The following is a 21,025-nucleotide window of genomic DNA, read 5'->3' as shown; positions in this document are numbered from 1 at the left end:
GATCCAGTCTCTACGCAGCTACTAGAGGCTAGATTTGGCCTTGGGGCAGCTAATTGAGGCGTTGGCGGTGGTGAGAAGGGAGGAAGAAGAGCGGGGAGAGAAAAGAAAGAAGAAGAAGGAAAAAGCTACGGTCTCCTTTGAGGAATGAAAAGTCTTAAGTGCCCTTTCTTTAAAATGAAAGTGACGTGACTTCCAGTTAGTTTTAATGGAATTGGGGCTGGAGTCCAATTTACGAAACCCATGTGGGTTAAGACAGTTTGCCTATAAATCTCTGTTTATTTATTTAATTGATTATGTAGTATTAAAATAGATAAAGCACGCGGTGGTCCTCATAGACATTTAAGGTACATGCTGAATTTGTCAATGCAAACCAACTTCTAAAACAATTAAAATTTAATATGAATTTAATACAAATACAAATCTATTTATTAATAAATGACTATTTTTCTTATATATAAAATTATATTTGAATCTCCAAGTTATGTACAAGCTTTTAAAAGTCATTTTCAAACCACAAACAAATTATATTTTTTCATTTTTCTAATTCACATTCAAATTTCATTTGAAATGCTTTTTTTTTTTTTTTTTAATCTAATTTTATGAATCTATTCTATTATTATCTATTATATAGTATGCAAAACAGAATAAGAATATTCTACATATTTCAGATTCTAAATTGAATTGAATATTTGATTCTTTTACCTTGTTAAAATTATATATTCTTTAATTCTAAAATAAACTGGATTCTTGAACCCTTTTCGCACTCATGTCACATTGAGGTACTACAGAAGAAAAAATTATAGATTCCGATCTAATTTATCATAATTGATTAGTTAACATATTGGTTAGTTGTAGGAAAAAAAAAAACCATAGGCTTATAAAATTATCTATCGAGCATTGAAAAAAGAAATTTGCTTTTAAACAAATTAAGTTAGGTCTAAATTTTATACATACTTATTTTATATCTATTTTCATAAATAATCATAGTAGTGAGTTGGTTGCCAAAAGATTGAAGATGACATAATGGATGATGAATTATTAGAATTTGGAAAAAAAAAAAAATTAATAAGTCCATTGGAAGTTGTAAGTTAATAATAATAATACAAATTCATATTTTTATGAACATTTTATATTTTTGTAAATCTAAATAAAAAATAATATATATTAAGATCAAAATTTTCCAAGTACTCTAATGAGTATGATTAAAATTAAAGTCGTTGTATCATCTTCTCTATAACAATATAATTTAATTGCACTCTAATAATAATTTTAATAAGTAAACTTTTTTTAATTAATCTTTTTAATTTAAAAAAAAAAAAAAANTTATTTTCTTATAACTAATGGAATTGTTCTAAATTAGAATTCTCCCTTAGTAGCCATTTAATTTTTCATTTATTTACATATGAAAATATTAGAGGTATTTTAGACTTTAAAAAAAATTTAAAGAGATGTTACCTTACATACTATTAGATTCTACTAAATCATACTATTACTTAGGCCAAACCTTAAGGACCTAAATGTATTTAACTCCACAAACCATACCAAGCGATTTGGTTTGGGTTTAAGATACCATTGGATTGGTTTGAATTTACTCTTCAAGTCCAACTCAAACGGTATAATATATTTATGGTATTCTACGATAATTAGACATAGGGCTCGCATGTTATGTGGGTATATTTATTTAATATTTTTAAAATAGATAGTAAACAAATTTATTCTAACAAAATAAACTAATTAGATTAAGACAGAATAATTGTTAAATTATACAAATTTTAAAGAAAGTAAGTATACATTTTATATATATACAAACTTGTGTTAAGATAAAATTAATAATTTTATATGTATAATTATTAATATCAATTATAGGTAGATGTCATTAAATCATTCATTCAACTTGAGAAGATCACCTGAATATTAAATGGTCTAATTATATTTTCAAGATCATCACTTTGTATAATTGATATTATTTTTGCAGACATGTCTTTGATGTTCAGTGTCAATATTTCACCTGAATATTATCAAGATCACCTATTTAAACTTAAAATTTATACTGACCTTCCGCAATTTCTGTAACTTATATTCATTTTCAAGTTGCGTTGTGTGGACTAAATGGCAATTGGCCATCTCAATGTTATATCTCCCGTATCCTTTGTAAAAAGTCAAGTATTGTAGACTTATGTTTTGTTAAGGATTGTAGGCTACTTAATGTAAAAAAAAAAAAAAAAAAAAGTCAAAAAGTTTAGTCTTGTATTTGGCGATCCTCAATCAATTTTGCAGTATCTGTTGGTTTGTCTTTACCACCCCATTTTGGACCCTCCCATACTTTCTCCTGTTCATCTGAATTATGGCTCCGTGACCACCTATCATCCCTTGCCCTTCTGTCACCCATCCTTTCAAGTTTTTCATCACTCAACTTTACAGTATCAGTAATGTGTTGGTGTCACTCCACGTGGACCATCCATAATTTACTTTGTCATCTAAATGTGGCTTCGCCGCACCAAGTTGTATCCCGTGACCTTCTATTAGGACTTGCCTGAACACATGAAAAATCTCAATTTTCCCATTGCGACAATTTCCCGCAGCAAAGAATTTGCAGGGTATATCACCTTCTTACGGGAATCATGGTCACCTCCCCGCTCCAAAGATGCATCCCTTTTTTCTTCCACTCTCATTGGATACTCCCTGATTCATGAGGAATGGAAATATGGAGCTCCACTTTCCTATGTCTACTTTCCCTACTCTCCTCATACTTTCACTACTATGATGAGAAAACGACAATTATTTCCTCTCCTACACTCCCAGCAGCAAAATCTTTACATAATTGGCTGATACTCCTGATCTTCCCTGTTTCTGACATAATGTCTGATTCTTGCCAATCCACGGACTGGGCTTCTACTCCGATTCCCCTTCGGCTCCGGCTCCGGCTCTGGCTGCGGCTTCTCTCTTCTGCACATAACATCAAAGAAAGGCAGATGTAAGAAACCAATAATTCTGAAACATCTCAGGGAGGAAAAACATACACTGTTCCAATACTAAACTTCATATACCCCATTATTCATAGGAAAATCCTGAAATAAACAAACAAATCACAAATCAAGTATAAAAATGGAACTAACAAGAAAAAAACATCAGACAAATTAAGACTTTAAACAGATAAATAAAACAGGAAACACACCACAATAATTTCAAAAGAGAAGTTTAGGGAAGCAATTGTTTGTGTTCAGAGTTATTAATATCATCAAGGAGTATTATATAACAGATAATTGAGCATGTAATAATGAAGCCGTTTATAAAGCACAATAGAAATCAAGATAAAATAAGAATTTACAAAAGGAATTAATTGGTCAATATGTTCCATTAAGTAGATAATCAGACCTGTGAGGTCCATTCCAATCACTTCTTGGGGAGTGCGACGATGTTGTCTCCAGTCATCAAGGCCAGGAGACATTTTCATGCGTAATCCCCTTCTCCATCCCATGCAGTTGTGGCTCTGAAACTTTCCGATAGTCATCGATCTCCTCCTTCAGTGAACCTCTGCTTCCAGGCAAAGGTTCCCTAGATGGAAATCGTGAATCACGCCTTGATTTCAGCATGTCTCTTCCCTAGAGGACCACTTGTGGCCTATATATCCACCACCCTTGGGAAAACCATCCGACCGTGATTCTTTGTCATGAAAGATATACCTGCTTTCCGAGGCCAAGCATTGTCTCGATCATTTTCATGTGAATGTTGGGACTTCTTTTTCATCCCATTTAGATGCGTTTTCTGCTACTCCCACTCATCACGTTACAGAAGTATGTCCAGCTTCACTTTGACAAAACCAGTATATCTGGAGGAAGTAAAAAACATGTCTTAACAAGGTAAATAATAACATCCATCTTCATCTTAATCCTTGTGTTCTCAAATCTGCAACTGTTCTAGTGCAGTGTTGAGCAAACATTTAATCCCAAACAATTTTCAAGTCAGAGACACTACATAATATTTTCTTATCCATTCAACGGGTCACCCAACACTTCTAGAGTCAATGGACAAGGCCACAAAAATAATTAGAATTTCAGGACTAGTACTAGACTACAGAAGAGCAAATAATAGAACAGTAAAAAAACTCTCCTCTGCAACGAAGTTACATCTGATGACTACAATATTAACACCCCCTCAAAGTCTACACTTGAAAGAAAAAAAAAAAAAAAAAAAAACTTATATAGCCTACTTGATTTAAAAAAAAAAAAAAAAACATCACTTTTTTCTTTAGTTTCAGGATACAATAAGGATCATAAAATGGATAAAAATTTTTTTTTTTTTTTTTTTTTTTTAATAATAGATGAAAGATACCACAAAAATAAGATTGAAGGGCACTCTTGAAGCTATCCCCTAAATCCAACTTGGATTAGAAAACTTGAACTAGACTGGTAATAGATAGATCGCATAAATCAATCATGTTATTAAGCAAGAACTACACCATAGTCATCCTGCAAATTACGGTAAAAAGCATCCCTTAGAAGTATAAGAACATTAAAAAATGAAAAACTACCAATCACCAGTCAAATGCTACAGACAAAAGGCATCTCTTAGCTGTACAGCCAACCGTGAATGACTAATTTCACATCAATTTCCTCTGAACCAGGCTCAAAAAGCTAACTTATTGAATGTATAGTAGTGTCTCCACTCAAAAGCAACCACTACTTCTATGACTAGGATGGCATTCAATTATCTTCCCCAATATCATCAAATATTGTCACCACAAGCAAGGATTTATGTCAATTTCCAATCCTCCAGCACAAACTGGATAACGTACACCCCCACTCCATACCTGCTAGGAACTTTCATATTTAAAGGTTTCATGCGCCGTGCTCTTTCAAGCTTTCTAAACATCCTCCCTCTTCACAGCAATAAAGTAACAAAACTAGCATATGATCAACCAAAGTCACGCACAAATAATTCAATTTTTGCATTTTCAATAGCATAAATATGCTATGCTTGCAGGCCCATTCCCGTTTCATCATGGCAGAGACAGACTTCCACTATCTCTAAGGGCAACAGAAATAAACCCGTTATTGCTTTAGCAATTATGATAGCCTCCCAGCTGCTCATGGCCTGACCAGTTGAGCACCAAAAATGTCAGTCAAAGCTCTCTAGTGTTGGATTAGTTGTCTTGAACTATGACTCAGGTATTATGGTGCTATCTCAAAATTTTTGGTATGTCTCCACTCTAACAAAATGAAACAATCCATTTATTTGTGCTAATATCCAAAAATTTTCTTGTGGAGGAGATGCCATTGCAAAGTAATCGCATCAGTCACTTTTGAATGCCTTGATAACCCTCCATCATTGACCTTGTTAATATACTGCAGAAAAATTATACTAATATTAGCACCCAGGTAAATGTACTCTTATGGAGACACAATAGAACTAAAGCACAACCTAGTCTAATAACCCAGTCTCCCTCCTCAAAGATTCACCTGGCGCATAACGATAAAGACTAAAGACTCAAACAGAGGCATAGAAAATTTATCCATTAGCTACCTACTATGGATACAGTACGTCAATTCCTGGTAATTGAAATGCACTATAAAATAAGTCAATCGCCGAGTAGATTGTCAATGCACTTATATAATTAACTCAGAAGCTCAATATTCCGACCTAAATTAAATTACAACATAACCATAATCACACTTGCGAATTCATATAATCATAATACAAAAATATATCTTCACACATTAAACAATAATTTCCACTAATGAAATTACATCCAGCAACATAACAGGAATTGGCGCCTAAACTCAAAGAAAAACCGTTACACCACCCGCTAAACAGCAAAAACCGGTTTTCTAGCAGAAACTATCCTAACCCACTTCAAACTCCCAATACTCAAAATTAATAACTTCCCTTTCAGTAGATCAACAAACCCACCCCAGAAAACCCTAAAAAAACCCTATTGAAGATCAACACTTCACTGTTCGTTTGCGTAGTTTCAACTCTCATTCAGAAATACAAACAAAAGGAAAAAAGAAAAACCCAAACAACAAGTTCCCAAGCAGCGAACTTTCTTGGCAGGTCAGATCGAAGAAGAAGAAGAGAAGAAGAAGAAGAAGAAAAGGACTACATGGAGTGAAAGAGAGAAGAAAAGCGCGCGCAATGAGAGAGCTGAGATTGAAGGTGACGAAAATGAGGGTTTTAGCATTGTCTGGTTTGAGTAGCAGAGCGAGCACGAAGCGAAGAGAAGTAGGAAGGAGAAGACTCTGCTTCATTAGGTCTTTATAAAAATATCTTGTTAGATTCTGTTGGTGCGATACTTTTCCTTGGTGTTTTGGGTTGAAGAAGTTTCAACTCTCTTTAGGGTTTGTTAGAGTATGAGATTCTAGTTATTTCAATCTTTCTAAATAAGGTCAATTTCTATTCCTTCCTCTCACTCTCAAGGGTGTGCGAAGAAACATAGAAACCCCAAAACCCGCGTTAATCCACTTTGGTCCCCGAGGTATGGTCTAGTAAAATATTTTTTTTTGCCAAATTTCAAGAAATGTCTAAAATACCCTTAGTTGATTTTCTAAATAATATAAAATCATGGAGAAATTATAAGATAGACGTACAAATAACGAGATAAACTCGTATCATTTAGTATAGGACTGCCAATTTCTAGGGCCAAAGTAAAACTTACCCCCGTCGGCCGATGGGTAATCCCCACAAAGGGAATGTGTTACTCACCCCTAGCCACCGAAAAGAGGATGGGTAATCCCCACAAAGGGAATGTATCACTCGCCCCAAACAAGATGTTTTTGAGATTCAAGTTCTCCTCGCCTGATTCCAGAGCATCATTCCCCCATCCCCAACCCCAAAATTTTCCCAGTATTCCTCGTCGAGCATTTACTTGGCCTATTTAAATCAAACACTTCAAGAGAATGCAAAATTTCTTCATTAATCCTCTCCGAATCCTGCTTTATTTTCCTAACCCAATAATCAGGCTCAACTTTTTTGCAGTAAAACAGCTATAACAGTGATCAAAAATCAAATACTGAAAGACCGATGGATTATTTCAAGGCAAAGAGAATATTGTACATAAGAAGAATGTTAAAAGTCAGTAGAATAACCTTATGTCAACCAGTTCTACTAGCACCATATGAAATCATTATGAGAATGTGCAAACGCCGACTATTAAACTAAATCAAAAGACGAAAAAGAAAAAGAACTTCCATATATCTACATTTATGAGTTGACAACTAGGCAAACTCGTTTCCAACATCTAACATACATAAAAGGGAAAAGAAATAACTTGTTTAGAAGCTGCCGAAGCATATAATTGCCTCGAAAAACCACTGGCAGCTTGCTCAACACTGGAAGAATCATAAACATGGCATTCATGACAATTCCTGCTCCATTTATTTAGCCCTTCTGAAATTTTTCCACGTAAGCCTGCCATGGTTATAAATTATGTAACAGTAAGGTAAATTGACAGAAAGAAAAGAGTGGAAGGTTATGTGCTTGAACTCACCTGAACAAGTTTGCTAAGCTTTGGTTTCGAAAATGCCAAATATTGGTTAATTTTTTCTTGTGTTTGAGGAATATTAGCAGCCTCCTGCATAGTACCAGTAACTTTATCGACTACTTTCTTCACTATGTTTTTGTAAGCATCTTTGGTAACTTGACCTTCTTTCCATGTGGGTTTCAGGATCTCCTTAACAAACTCCACAAGTGCAAATTTAAATGTGCGAATCCCTTTAGCTTCCTTGCTTTCCTTGGCATCCTTCCTTTTCTTACCTTCATCATCGTCCTTGTCATCACCATCTGTTTTCTCGACACCATCGTTCTCTAGTATCTGATTCTCTACTTGTGCTTTCTTGGTTTCTTCAGCCTCCACTCCCCCACTGTTGCTACTAACCTTGCAATCTGCATCTAGTTCCAGCTTTTCTGATATTTGGCTCTTCTTAGAAGGTTCTTCTGAACCACCCTTCGGAATCTCTGGCTTTACATCCACAGTGATTTTCTGTCCAACAGGCTTTACTGAAAATGGTGGGAGGTTAACAGCATTGTGCTTCTTGGAGTCAATGCTATCGCATAAAGGGTCATACTGCATATGGGATTTAATGGCTTCATTCGGCTGACAGATCACAGCAGAATCTGGTTCAATAGAACCTTCAGCATTTGCAGATGGAGACATTTGGACCAAATTAGCAGTATTAAGTGCAGCATAAATTTGTGGAAGCTGTTGCTGATTTCCAAGAAACTGAACAAGAGAGGCCGAAAGCTGAGTGAGCTGTTCACTGCCGACCACGTCTTGAGTTGGCTTAATTCCAGAACTAAATTGTGATGCACTTGTATCCACAGTATCCGATTTGTTGATTGATTTTTCCTCCGGAAACAGTGTGTGAGTTTGAGGAATTTTCATATGTCCTCCAGAAGGTTCAGAAGTGATTGCACCTTGGCTTTGTCCAAAGGAATTTAAGCTTAAGGGTAGAGTACTTGGAATCTGGCCATTCTGATCAAAGCTTGGCGTTGGCAAGAGGCTGGCAGAAAAATTTAGATCAATGTGTGAAGTAGCAGTTCTTCCAAAAGCATTCTTATCACTGCCAGGCAATGCAACACCACCACCTTCTCTCTGATTATAGTCGTGCTTGAAGTAAGGCTTTTCAATTATCATCGGTTGCATAGATGAAGATGCATCATGCAACTGAACTGAAGCTTCACGACTTATTTCCTGTTCACGACTGAGTACAGAGGTATCACCAAGAGCTAGAGATTGTGAACTCTGAGTAATATGACCATGCTCTTCTTTTAAAGCACGGTTGGAAGGTTGCACTCTATAATTCCACTCAGGAGACATCTCCATATCACCAAGCCAATTTTCAGTACCTCCTGATTCAGAAACTACCATGCCAACACTAGAATTTTTCATTTTACATTGTAGGGCTTCCATATTGTTGCTCTCAACCGCTCCATGACTAACTGCTGTTTGGTCAGCACGTGCCGCATTCTCATCCAAGCTGTGAGGCCATCTACCTTCTGCAGACCAAGCAGAGAACCTTGGTTCAAGGGATCCCATTCTTTCATTGCGATCCTCAATCAATTTTGCAGTATCTGTTGGTTTGTCTTTACCACCCCATTTTGGACCCTCCCATACTTTCTCCATGTCATCTGAATTATGGCTCCGTGACCACCTATCATCCCTTGCCCTTCTGTCACCCATCCTTTCAAGTTTTTCATCACTCAACTTTACAGTATCAGTGAATGTGTTGGTGTCACTCCACGTTGGACCATTCCATAATTTATCTTTGTCATCTAAATTGTGGCTTCGCCGCACCAAGTTGTTATCCCGTGACCTTCTATTAGGACTTGCCTGAACACTATGAGAAAATCTGCAATATTTCCCATTGCGACAATTTCCCGCAGCAAAGAATTTGCAGGGTATATCACCATTCTTACGGGAATCATGGTCACCTCCCCGCTCCAAAGATGCATCCCTGTTTCTTCCACTCCTCATTGGATACTCCCTGGATTCATGAGGAATGGAATACTTAGGAGCTCCAGCTTTCCTATGTCTACTTTCCCTACTCTCCTCATAACTTTCACTACTATGATGAGAAAACGGACAATTATTTCCTCTCCTACATCTCCCAGCAGCAAAATCTTTACATAATTGAGCTGATACTCCTGATCTTTCCCTGTTTCTGACATAGATGTCTGATTCTTGCCTAAATCCACGGACTGGGCTTCTACTCCGATTCCAACTTCGGCTCCGGCTCCGGCTCTGGCTGCGGCTTCTACTTCTGCACATAAACATCAAAGAAAGGCAGATGTAAGAAACCAATTAATTCTGAAACATCTCATGGAGGGAAAAACATACACTGTTCCAATACTAAACTTCATATACCACATTATTCATAGGAAAACTCCTGAAATAAAACAAACAAATCAACAAATCAAGTATAAAAATGGAACTAACAAGAAAAAAATCATGAACAAATTAAGACTTTAAAACAGATAAATAAAATTAAGCGAAAACACACCACAATAATTTCAAAAGAGAAGTATTAGGGAAGCAATTGTTTGTGTTCAGAGTTATTAATATCATCAAGGACAGTAGTATATAACAGATAAATTGTAGCATGTATCCAATGAAGCCGTTTTAAAAGCACAATAGAAAATCAAGATAAGAATAAGATATTTACAAAAGGAGATTAATTTGGTCAATAATGTTCCATTAAGTAGATAATCAGACCTGTGAGGTCCATTCCAATCACTTCTTGGGGAGTGGCGACGAATTTGTTGTCTCCAGTCATCAAGGCCAGGAGACATTTTCATGCTGTAACTCCCTTCTCCATCCCATGCAGTTGTGGCTCTGAAACTTTCCCGATAGTCATCGATGCAATCCTCCTTCAGTGAACCTCTGCTTCCAGGCAAAGGTTCCCTAGATGGAAATCGTGAATCACGCCTTGATTTCAGCATGTCATCTTCCCTAGAGGACCACTTGTGGCCACTATTATAGCCACCACCCTTGGGGGAAAACCATCCAGACCGTGATTCTTTGTCATGAAAAGATATACCTGCTTTCCGAGGCCAAGCATTGTCTCGTACATTTTCATGTGAATGTTGGGACTCTTCTTTCATATCCCATTTAGAATTGCGTTTTCTGCTACTCCCACTCATCACGTTACAGAAGTATGTCCAGCTTCACTTTGATCAAAAGCAGTATAATCTGGAGGAAGTAAAAAAACAATGTCTTAACAGAGGTAAATAATATAACATCCATCTTCATCATTTTAATTCCTTTGTTTCTCAAATCTGCAACTGTTCAAATAGTGCAAAGTGTTGAGCAAACATTTAATCCCAGAACAATTTTCAAGTCAGAGACACTACATAATATTTTTTCTTATTCCATTTCAACCGGTCATCCCAACACTTCTAGAGTCAATGGACAAGGCCAACAAAATAAATTAGAATTTCAAGGACTAGTACTAGACATACAGGAAAGAGCAAATATATAGAACACGTAGAAACAACTCTCCTCTGCAACAAGAAGTTACATCTGATGACTACAATATTAAGCACCTCCTCAAAAGTCCCTACATTTGAATTAAAAAAAAAAAAAAAACTCACTTTTTTCTTCAGTTTCATTTCAGGATACAAATATAATGAAGGATCATAAAATGGATAAATAATTTTTTTTTTTTTTTTTTTTTTTTTAATAATAGATGAAAGATACCACAAAAAATAAGAATTGAAGGGGCAACTCTATGAAGCTATCCCCTAAATCCAACTTGGATTAGAAAACTTGAACTAGACTGGTAATAGATGAGATTTCGCATAAATAGCAATCATGTTATTAAGCAAGAAGCTACACCATAAGTCATCCTGCAAATTACGGTAAAAAGCATCTCTTAGAAGTATAAGAACAATTAAAAAATGGAAAAACTACCAATCACCAGTCAAATGCTACAGACAAAAGGCATCTCTTAGCTGTACAAGCCAACCGTGAATGACCTAATTTCACATCAATTTCCTCTGAAATACCAGGCTCAAAAAGCTAACTTATTTGGCATGTAAATAGAGTGTCTTCCACTCAAAAGCAAACCACTACTTCTATGACTAGGGATGGCATTCAATTATCTTTCCCCAATATCATACAAAATAATTGTCACCACAAGCAAGGATTATATGTCCAATTTCCAAATCCAATCCAGCACAAACTGGATAACGTTACACCCCACTCCATAACCTGCTAGGAACTTTCATATATCATAAAGGTTTCATGCGCCGTGCTCTTTCAAGCTTGTCTAACATCCTCTCTCTCTTCACAAGCAACTACAAGTAACAAAACTAGCATATGATCAACCAAAAGTCACGCACAATAATCAATTCAATTTTTGCATTTTCAATAGCATAAATATGCTATCGCTTGCAGGCCCATTCCTCGTTTCATCATGGCAGCAGACAGACTTCCACTATCTCTAAGGGCAAAAGAAATAAACCCCGTAGTATTGCTTTAGCAATTATGATAAGTCTCCCAGCTGCTCACTTGGCCTGACCAGTTGAGCACCAAAAATGTCAGTCAAAGCTACTCGGTAGGTTCGGATTCAGTTGTCTTGAACTATGACTCAGGTATTATGGTGCTATCTCAAAATTTTTGGTATGTCTCCACTCTAACAAAATGAAACAATCCATTTATTTGTGCTAATATCCAAAAATTTTCTTGTGGAAGGATAGAATGCCATTGCAAAAGTAATCGCATCAGTCACTTTTGAATGCACTTGATAATCCCTCCATCATTGACCTTGTTAATATACTGCAGAAAAATTATACTTAATATTAGCACCCAGGTAAATGTACTCTTATTGAGACACATAGAACTAAAGCACAACCTAGTCTAATAACCCAGTCTCCTAGCCTCTAAGAATTTCACCTGCGCATAACGATAAGAGACTAAAGACTCAAACAGAGGCATAGAAAATTTATCCATTAGCTACCTACTATGGATACAGTACGGTCAATTACCTGGTAGATTGTAAATGCACTTATAAAATAAGTCAATCGCCGAGTAGATTGTCAATGCACTTATATAAATTAACTCAGAAGCTCAATATTCACGACCTAAAATTAAAATTAACAACATAAACCATAAATCAACCACTTAGCGAATTCATATTATATCATGAATAACATAACAATATATTCAATTCACAATCATTAAACATAATAATTTCCACTAATGAAATTACATCCAGCAACTATAACAGGAATTGGCGCCTAAATCTCAAAGAAAAACCGTTACACCACCCGCTAAACAGCAAAAAACCGGTTTTCTAGGCAGAAACTAATCCTAACCCACTTCAAACTCCCAATAACTCAAAAAATTAAATAATCTTCCCTTTCAGTAGATCAAACAAAACCCACCCCCAGAAAACCCTAAAAAAACCCTAATTCGAAGATCAACAACTTCACTGTTCGTTTGCAGTAGTTTCAACTCTCAGTTCAAGAACAATGAACCAAACAAAAAGGAAATAAAAAGAAAACCCTGAAAAACAACAAGTTCCCAAGCAAGCGAACTTTCTTGGCAGGTCAGATCGAAGAAGAAGAAGAAGAAGAAGAAGAAGAAGAAGAGAGGACTTACATGGAGTGAAAGAGAGAAGAAAAGCGCGCGCAATGAGAGAGTGCTGAGATTGAAGGTGACGAAAATGAGGGTTTTAGCATTGTCTGGTTTTGAGTAGCAGAGCGAAAGCGAGAGCGAGAGAGAAGTAGGGAAAGGAGAAGACTTCTGCTTACATTTAGGTCTAGTTATAAAAATATCTTTGTTAGATGCTGTGTGACGAATTGACGATACTTTTCCCTTAGGTGTTTTGGGGTTGACATGAGAAGTTTCAACTCTTTAGGGTTTGATTAGAGTATGAGATTCTAGTTATTTCAATCTTTCTAAATAAGGTCAATTTCTATTCCTTCCTCTCACTCTCAAGAAGGGGTGTGCGAAGAAACATAGAAACCCCAAAACCCGCGTTAAATCCACTTTGGTCCCCGAGGTATGGTCTTAGTAAAATAATTTTTTTTTGCCAAATTTCAAGAAATGTCTAAAATACCCTTAATATGTTATTTTTTATTTTCTTATAACTAATGGAATTGTTCTAAATTAGAATTCTCCCTTAGTAGCCATTTAATTTTTCATTTATTTACATATGAAAATATTAGAGGTATTTTAGACTTTAAAAAAAATTTAAAGAGATGTTACCTTACATACTATTAGATTCTACTAAATCATACTATTACTTAGGCCAAACCTTAAGGACCTAAATGTATTTAACTCCACAAACCATACCAAGCGATTTGGTTTGGGTTTAAGATACCATTGGATTGGTTTGAATTTACTCTTCAAGTCCAACTCAAACGGTATAATATATTTATGGTATTCTACGATAATTAGACATAGGGCTCGCATGTTATGTGGGTATATTTATTTAATATTTTTAAAATAGATAGTAAACAAATTTATTCTAACAAAATAAACTAATTAGATTAAGACAGAATAATTGTTAAATTATACAAATTTTAAAGAAAGTAAGTATACATTTTATATATATACAAACTTGTGTTAAGATAAAATTAATAATTATATATGTATAATTATTAATATCAATTATAGGTAGATGTCATTAAATCATTCATTCAACTTGAGAAGATCACCTGAATATTAAATGGTCTAATTATATTTTCAAGATCATCACTTTGTATAATTGATATTATTTTTGCAGACATGTCTTTGATGTTCAGTGTCAATATTTCACCTGAATATTATCAAGATCACCTATTTAAACTTAAAATTTATACTGACCTTCCGCAATTTCTGTAACTTATATTCATTTTCAAGTTGCGTTGTGTGGACTAAATGGCAATTGGCCATCTCAATGTTATATCTCCCGTATCCTTTGTAAAAAGTCAAGGTATGTTAGACTTAGTTTGTCAAGGATTATAGGCTACTTAATGTTAAAAAAAAAAAAAAAAAAAAATCAAAAAGTTTAGTCTTGTAGTCAATGACTCATTTATGAGTGGTTGTATCTCTTATCTATAAATAAAGCCTTTTACCTTATCGGGAGGAGGAGGCACTTTGTAAAACTTTGTTTATTTCTCTCACTTTTCACTTCCATATTTTCTCTATACATCTTTCTCATAATTCTTCCATGTTTCTTTCATATTTCTAACTTTCCCTCAACCTCCAGGGTGTTGTAATATTCTGATAATATTACGGATAGTAAAAGATCTCATATATGTTTTAATTTATGTTCTTTAACATGTTTAATATATATGTTTTCATTAACGTTCTTGTTCTTCATTTCTGTACATGTTCTTCATTTATGTTGTTGTTTAATATTCACTAGCCCTTTTAGATGATGCTAGAAGCTGTGTGGGTGTACGTGTGTGTGGGATAAAAGGAGGGCCTTGACCATTATTTCAACCGATCATTGTGTTGATTGGTTTCGCTTAGGTCGGCTATCATAGTTTCCCACATGCATAAACTTCACGATTTTTTGATAGCATCTCTAAGGTCTAGTAACTATGATAGCCGACATAAGCGAAACCAATCAACACAACGATCGGTCGAACTAATGGTCAAGGCCCTCCTTTTATCCCACACACACGTACACCCACACAACTTCTAACATCATCTAAAAGAGCTAGTGAATATTAAACAACAACATAAATGAAGAACATGAATATAAATGAAGAACATGTACAAAAATGAAGAACAAGAACGTTAATGAAAACATATAATATTAAACATGTTAAAGAACATAAATTAAAACATATATGGGATCTTTTATTATCCGTAACATTATCAGAATATTACAACACCCTGGAGGTTGAGGGAAAGTTAGAAATATGAAAGAAACATGGAAGAATTATGGGAAAGATGTGTAGAGAAAATATGGAAGTGAAAAGTGAGAGAAATAAACAAAGTTTTACAAAGTGCCTCCTCCTACCAAGAAGGTAAAAGACTTTATTTATAGATAAGAGATACAACCACTCATAAATGAGTCATTGAATACAAGACTAAACTTTTTGACTTTTGATTTTTGATTTTTTTTTTAAATTAAGTAGCCTACAATCCTTGACAAAACATAAGTCTACAATACTTGACTTTTTACAAAGGATACGAGAGATATTACATTGAGATGGCCAATTGCCATTTAGTCCACCCCTATTTTACATAAAGGGCACAACCTTTTATTTTAAGACACATAGATCTTTAATCGTCTAACAGGTTGGTAACGTGTCACAAGTCTTCATCTTGGAAATCGAGACAACCCATTGATTGAATCCAGTTAACAGGGATTTGTCGGGAAGATGTATCTGGATGAGTATCCGAAGAAATGTCTGGAATATGAAATGGTTTCTTTGTAGAAGTACTTGGTGCATGCATGTACTGTTGTCGCCTGGATTTACGGAGATAGTAATCACGAGACTGCTGAAGCTCTTCTTCCTGCACAGTATCTGGCTGTGAGTCTAGGTACCACCATTTTGGATAATCTGAATTGGCATCGAATTGAGCATTGATGAAACGTATGCATGTCTGTTTGGCTTGGAGTAATTTCTCAGTGTAGTCTGGAGGAAAGAGTTCCCACGGAGCATCATTGCGAAAGGATGGCCATATTTCGTCTGGAATGATTTGATTTTTTTCAAAAAAGATTTTTTGAATTGATCTAATCTTGACAGGATGGTCAAACGTATTATGGATGAGGTCATATGCATAAGAGTGATGAAATGTGACTTGATGCTATAAAAAATATAGGCCATCGAATCTGATTGAGTGATGTCTGTGAAAAAACATGATAGACCATGCCATTTTGGTAGACATAGGACCTTTGTACTAGGCAAGCTGATGAGCAAACACAGATTTCCATTTTTCGAGGGTTTTGAACCATCGGAGAAAGGTCATTAAAGAGCGTAATTCAAAGGTTGAGGATAACTGATATTGGGAAATTATTTTCAACATATGATGGATCGGGAATTGAATGGCAATGTGGTACTGGTGCAACATATACCAAAAGAACCATTATAATTCTTCTGGAAATATGATATCAAGACCTAGAGGTAAACAAAAGATTTTTGAAAATGGGTAGTCTGGATGGACACCTAACATATCATATATGGATTGTCCACATTTTTCAATACATTGAATCTGATAAGAAAACATGAGGGTAGTAGCATTTTCATCAATGGTACGCGTTCGAACAAGGTCATTGAATTCAGGAGGTACGTCTAGAGTATGGTTTGGTGAAGAAGATGATGAACATGAATTAGACTGGGTTAATGGTTGGAACATAAAACAAGGAAGAGGTTTGGATCTAGGGTTCATGAAACCGACTTGTTTAGTTTTAGGTCTAGATAAATAATCTAGAATGGTATTGGTGTGACCTTTGATGTGTTGGACGGTGAAGGAATATTTGTTGAACTATTCTGCCCATCGAAGTAATTGTTGATGCGGAACCTTTTTCTTGTTGAATCGAACATTTGATCAAAAGACTTCATATCCGTTTCAACAAAGAAATGATGTCCAACAAGGTGGAATTCAAACCTTTCAATAGCATTTTTTATTGCTAATACTTTCTTGAAAGTAAAATGATAATGCTCATGGTGTGGTTTGAATTGTCCACTCTGGTATCCGCACAAATTTCGTACCTTGTCCTCATCTTGTTCAAAAAGCACAGCACCCCAATGAGTATCACTAGCATCTGTCTGAAGAATTCATTTCCTAGAAGAAGGAATCTTCAACGACTGTGTATGGAAGGATGTACACTTAAGATTCTTGACTGCATTTGTTTGCTTTTCAGACCACTTTGGAGGATTCTTCTTAAGCATCTAGGAAAGTGGAGTAGTGAAATGAGAAATGTTGGAATGAAACTGCGCATGTAATTAGCAATTCCCAAGAATTGTTGTATTTCTTTTTTGGTTGTGAGAACATCTGGGAATTTTCACAATTCATTAGCAATATGAGGCTGAAGATCATACTTGCCGTCAGCAATCACCATTCCAAGAAAATCAATCTTTGTTTGCCCTAACTGCATTTTCTTCTCAGAGAGCATGATACCATAAGTGTGGATGATATCAACAAAGTCACGAAGAAGACGTATATGAGATTCCTCATCTTTGGAAAAGAGAAGGATATCATTGATATAAATGAGACATGTATGCAAAAAGAGAGCAAAAATCTTCGTCATGGCTTTCTAAAACAGGGAACGAGCGACCTTAAGTCCAAAAGGCATAACTGTTAGTGTTGGTTGGGAATACAGAAAGCAGTCTTATGACGATCATCAGGATGAATTCCAAGTTGCCAAAATCTAGCTTTGAGATCAAATTTGGAAAACATCTTTGCATTATGGAGATTTGCAAAGAGAACTTGTTTGGAAGGTAGAGGAAATTTATCATCACGGAGAAAGAAATTCAATGGCTGATAATTGATAACAAGTCTGAGTTTTCCTCTGGCCTGTTTTGCACGTTTATTGACATAAAAGGCTTCACATACCCATTAAGAGTCTGTGGGTTCGATCAATCCTTGAGATAAAAGCTGAGTACATTCTTGTTGGGCTAGACTGAGATGTTCTGGTGACATGTCAGAATGACTAGCTTTAGTGGGATTGATATCTTCGCTTTTGATGAATGGAAGATGGATAAAGAAATCCGAATTCTTCCATAATGGATAAGCACATTTAGTGAGGAAGTTTGCATGGGAATCTGCACAAGAGCGAGAAATAAGCTGGGTTATGATTTGCTTAATAGGATTGCCTTCAATCTGGAATAAATTAGGCTGAGTGGTCTAGGATTGGAAAAACATCTTGTACCAAACACCATTAGGGAAGATTCAAAGTTTATTGAGTTTAGAGTAAACATCAAAACCTAGAACCATATCTTTGCCAGGTAGATCGGAACCAAGAACTTTATGAAAAGTGAAACAACCTGGGAAAATTTGGATTTTAATGGGTTTGCTGATCAGATGAGTTGTGAAAGTGTCACTATTAGCAATGTAGAAAATTTCTTGATGAGGTTTCCACTGAAAGGCTAGGAGGATCTTAGGGTTGATAATAGTACGAGTAGCACCAATATCAAAAAATGCTATGACTGAAATGGGATTGGAGTATTTAGTAGGGAAGATTTGAACTTTTGCTGTAGGTATGTGACATGAGAAGGCTAATGATGGAAGGGATTGTGGTGCTTGTTGGATATAGTTGAAATAGTGACAATCATCTGAATCAGAGAACTCAGTATCAATGACTGCAAACTGGAAAATAGTGTTTGAAGTGGGTTTTTCATCCATTGAAAACCAAGTTTCAACATCATCATCCGAAAAATCTACATCTATGAGCTGAGAAAGTTGTTACATCATTTTGGCTGACTGCTTGGGCTTGTTTGCATAATTTTTGGCCAAATGACCCAGCCGGTTGCACAAATAACACCGATTAGACCGTTTGCCTTTGCATTTCCTTTTTTGAAGAAGCTTACAGTGCTTGAAATGTTGAAATTTACATCTAGCCAGAGCATTAGGTGGAGAAAACTTGATGCGTCTGGAATGAAATTTCTTCTTGGTAGGACAAGAACATGAGTGATCTGATTTGCATTTGATCTACAAGTCTGGTCTTTGACAAACCTTTGTCAGCTGTTTAGAACGCTTCAGATAATCGTCAAAAAATTGTTTTTGAGAACAGAGCTTTTCTAGAGCAAGAATAACAAACTAATAAATTTTGCCAATAGAAGTGGATCCAAGTTGTTTATTTTGGGATTGCATAAGCTTGGTTGCTTCATGACTTAGGGATTCTGGAATAGATGCCAAAAAGGCTTGCTTCATGTTAGGATCATCCATACCCCTAAGTATATGATACATTTTTACCATCTCTTTGTGATGCCTGTCAAGATCTTTCTTTTTTAGAGAACAGCATCGCATCTTAAAATATTCTTCTTTGACTTGGTTCTCATAAAGGTGAGGTAATCCACAAAATTCATCATACAGGAGATACAGAGCTTGATTAATATTTGGCATTTGGATGAACAAATTTTGTCTATACTCCTGAAGACTTATCCACCAATCACGAAGAATGCCACCAAATCTAGTTGTAAACTGCGTAAGTACAGTAGAGACTTGGGCATTTGGTTTCAGCATCTTAGCTTGTAATCAGGCCTGAAATTCATGCATCCGAGTTCTTCATTTGTGTGGAGAAAGATCATCGACAGTAAAAGTGTGGAGCTTTGCTAAAGCTGTATAAGAGTCACGTTCAGCCGTAGCATGATGAGATTGTCGATACATAGGTGGAGAGTCTAGAATGGAATCATCACTTTCAGGCATTTCATCATTGACCTTAGAAACAATAGGTGGTCTGGACGATTCGGGTTGATGGGTCATTAGTTGGGGATAAACATTAAGATGTTGATCAGAAGTATTACTTCATAGTCAAAGCCACTTTCAAATGATTCATCAGTTGAAGGTATATCAACTTTTGATTCTGTTTGGAAGGTGGATAGAGAATCCTGAGAAATACCGGAAGCTGCAAGACGTTACCTTTCTGCCATGTCTCTAAAAAAAGAGCTCATAAAATTGGAAGAGACAAGATTTTCTGAAGAGTCAGGATTAGCAGAAGGTTGGCAGTCTTCCATCATCATTATTTGCATTGGAGCCTTATCCTTAGACAAAGAACGATGAGGCTTAGGAGATGGAGGATATGAATGACTTGAAGAGAAAGAGTCAGGTATATCAGCGAATGGGGTATGCGGTTTAGTAGAATATTTTTCTCGCTTCTTTTGTTCCCATTCCAGCTTGATCTTTTCATCACGTTCTTTGTGGAGCTTGGCATATAACTGTTCAGTGTTGCCAAAAGCTTGAACAACACCAAAAGGTATATGAGGTGAGACCAAAGGTTGGCTAATTTTTGGGAAAGGTGAAAAAGAGGGTTGTGGCTATGCTGTTGAGGAGTCAAAAGGATTTGGTACCAAAGACATTTCATGGAAAGTCTGTGGTTGTCTGAGTTTTTGCTTAAGATATTCTTATTGAAGCGATGCCATTGGGGTTTTTAATGACTTCATTTCTGCTTCCTTCTAGAGAAACTAAGCTGAGTAGCCATGAGAAGTGCTAACAATGTGCATTAATTCCTAATAGAGCTGATCAATCCGGTTTTGGAGATGATCAATTTGTTTTTGTAACAGAGAAATCAACATAATTTGGTTCTGAGACTGAGAGTCCACCTGATGAGCTACCAAATCTAGTTTTTGTTCAATTTTGGTAATGGTTTTGTTTTGGGCTAAAGCATTTTCAGTCTGCCAATTGAGAACTGCTTCAGCTTGGGAGAGTTTTGGCATGGATCTATCAGGCTGGATAACTTTGGAAGGAACCACTTTTGGTTTTTGAGTGGCAGTTTCCTGAAGAGAAGAAACGTCTGTGTCATAATTGAAATGTTGTCATGTCTTTGGGGGTTCAGGAGATTGAATCATCATAACGGACTGAATCAGTGGAGTATGAATGAGGGGTGAATGGGTTGGTTTATTTTCTTTTGCAATCCACCGAAGA

General features: G+C 35.8%; 1 protein-coding gene across 1 annotated transcript; it reads right to left on the bottom strand.

Annotated features, from left to right (window-relative positions):
- Positions 1-7,074: 7,074 nt before the first annotated feature.
- Positions 7,075-13,254, bottom strand: LOC116126174 (zinc finger CCCH domain-containing protein 55-like). Its single transcript, XM_031411875.1, has 4 exons — positions 13,100-13,254; positions 10,211-10,687; positions 7,487-9,758; positions 7,075-7,407 (listed from the first exon to the last, which is right to left on the bottom strand). Exons 2-4 carry the CDS (start codon positions 10,636-10,638, stop codon positions 7,378-7,380), a joined length of 2,730 nt encoding a protein of 909 aa, XP_031267735.1. The 5' UTR covers positions 10,639-10,687; positions 13,100-13,254; the 3' UTR covers positions 7,075-7,377.
- Positions 13,255-21,025: the final 7,771 nt, after the last annotated feature.

The sequence above is a fragment of the Pistacia vera genome, unplaced genomic scaffold (assembly GCF_008641045.1).
Source record: "Pistacia vera cultivar Batoury unplaced genomic scaffold, PisVer_v2 Contig177, whole genome shotgun sequence".
NCBI classification, from domain to species: domain Eukaryota; kingdom Viridiplantae; phylum Streptophyta; class Magnoliopsida; order Sapindales; family Anacardiaceae; genus Pistacia; species Pistacia vera.
The sequence above is the reverse complement of the archived record's forward strand: the minus strand, read 5'-3'. Positions and strand labels throughout refer to the sequence as shown.

Bases quoted from the DNA above. Each gene is read 5' to 3' on its own strand.
- LOC116126174 (XM_031411875.1), bottom strand. From the start codon at position 10,638: ATGAGTGGGAGTAGCAGAAAACGCAATTCTAAATGGGATATGAAAGAA. The intron at 9,759-10,210 runs GTCTGATTATCT...GTTTATGTGCAG, and splicing joins GATTGGAATGGACCTCACAG to AAGTAGAAGCCGCAGCCAGA. The intron at 7,408-7,486 runs GTGAGTTCAAGC...TAACCATGGCAG, and splicing joins AGCTTAGCAAACTTGTTCAG to GCTTACGTGGAAAAATTTCA.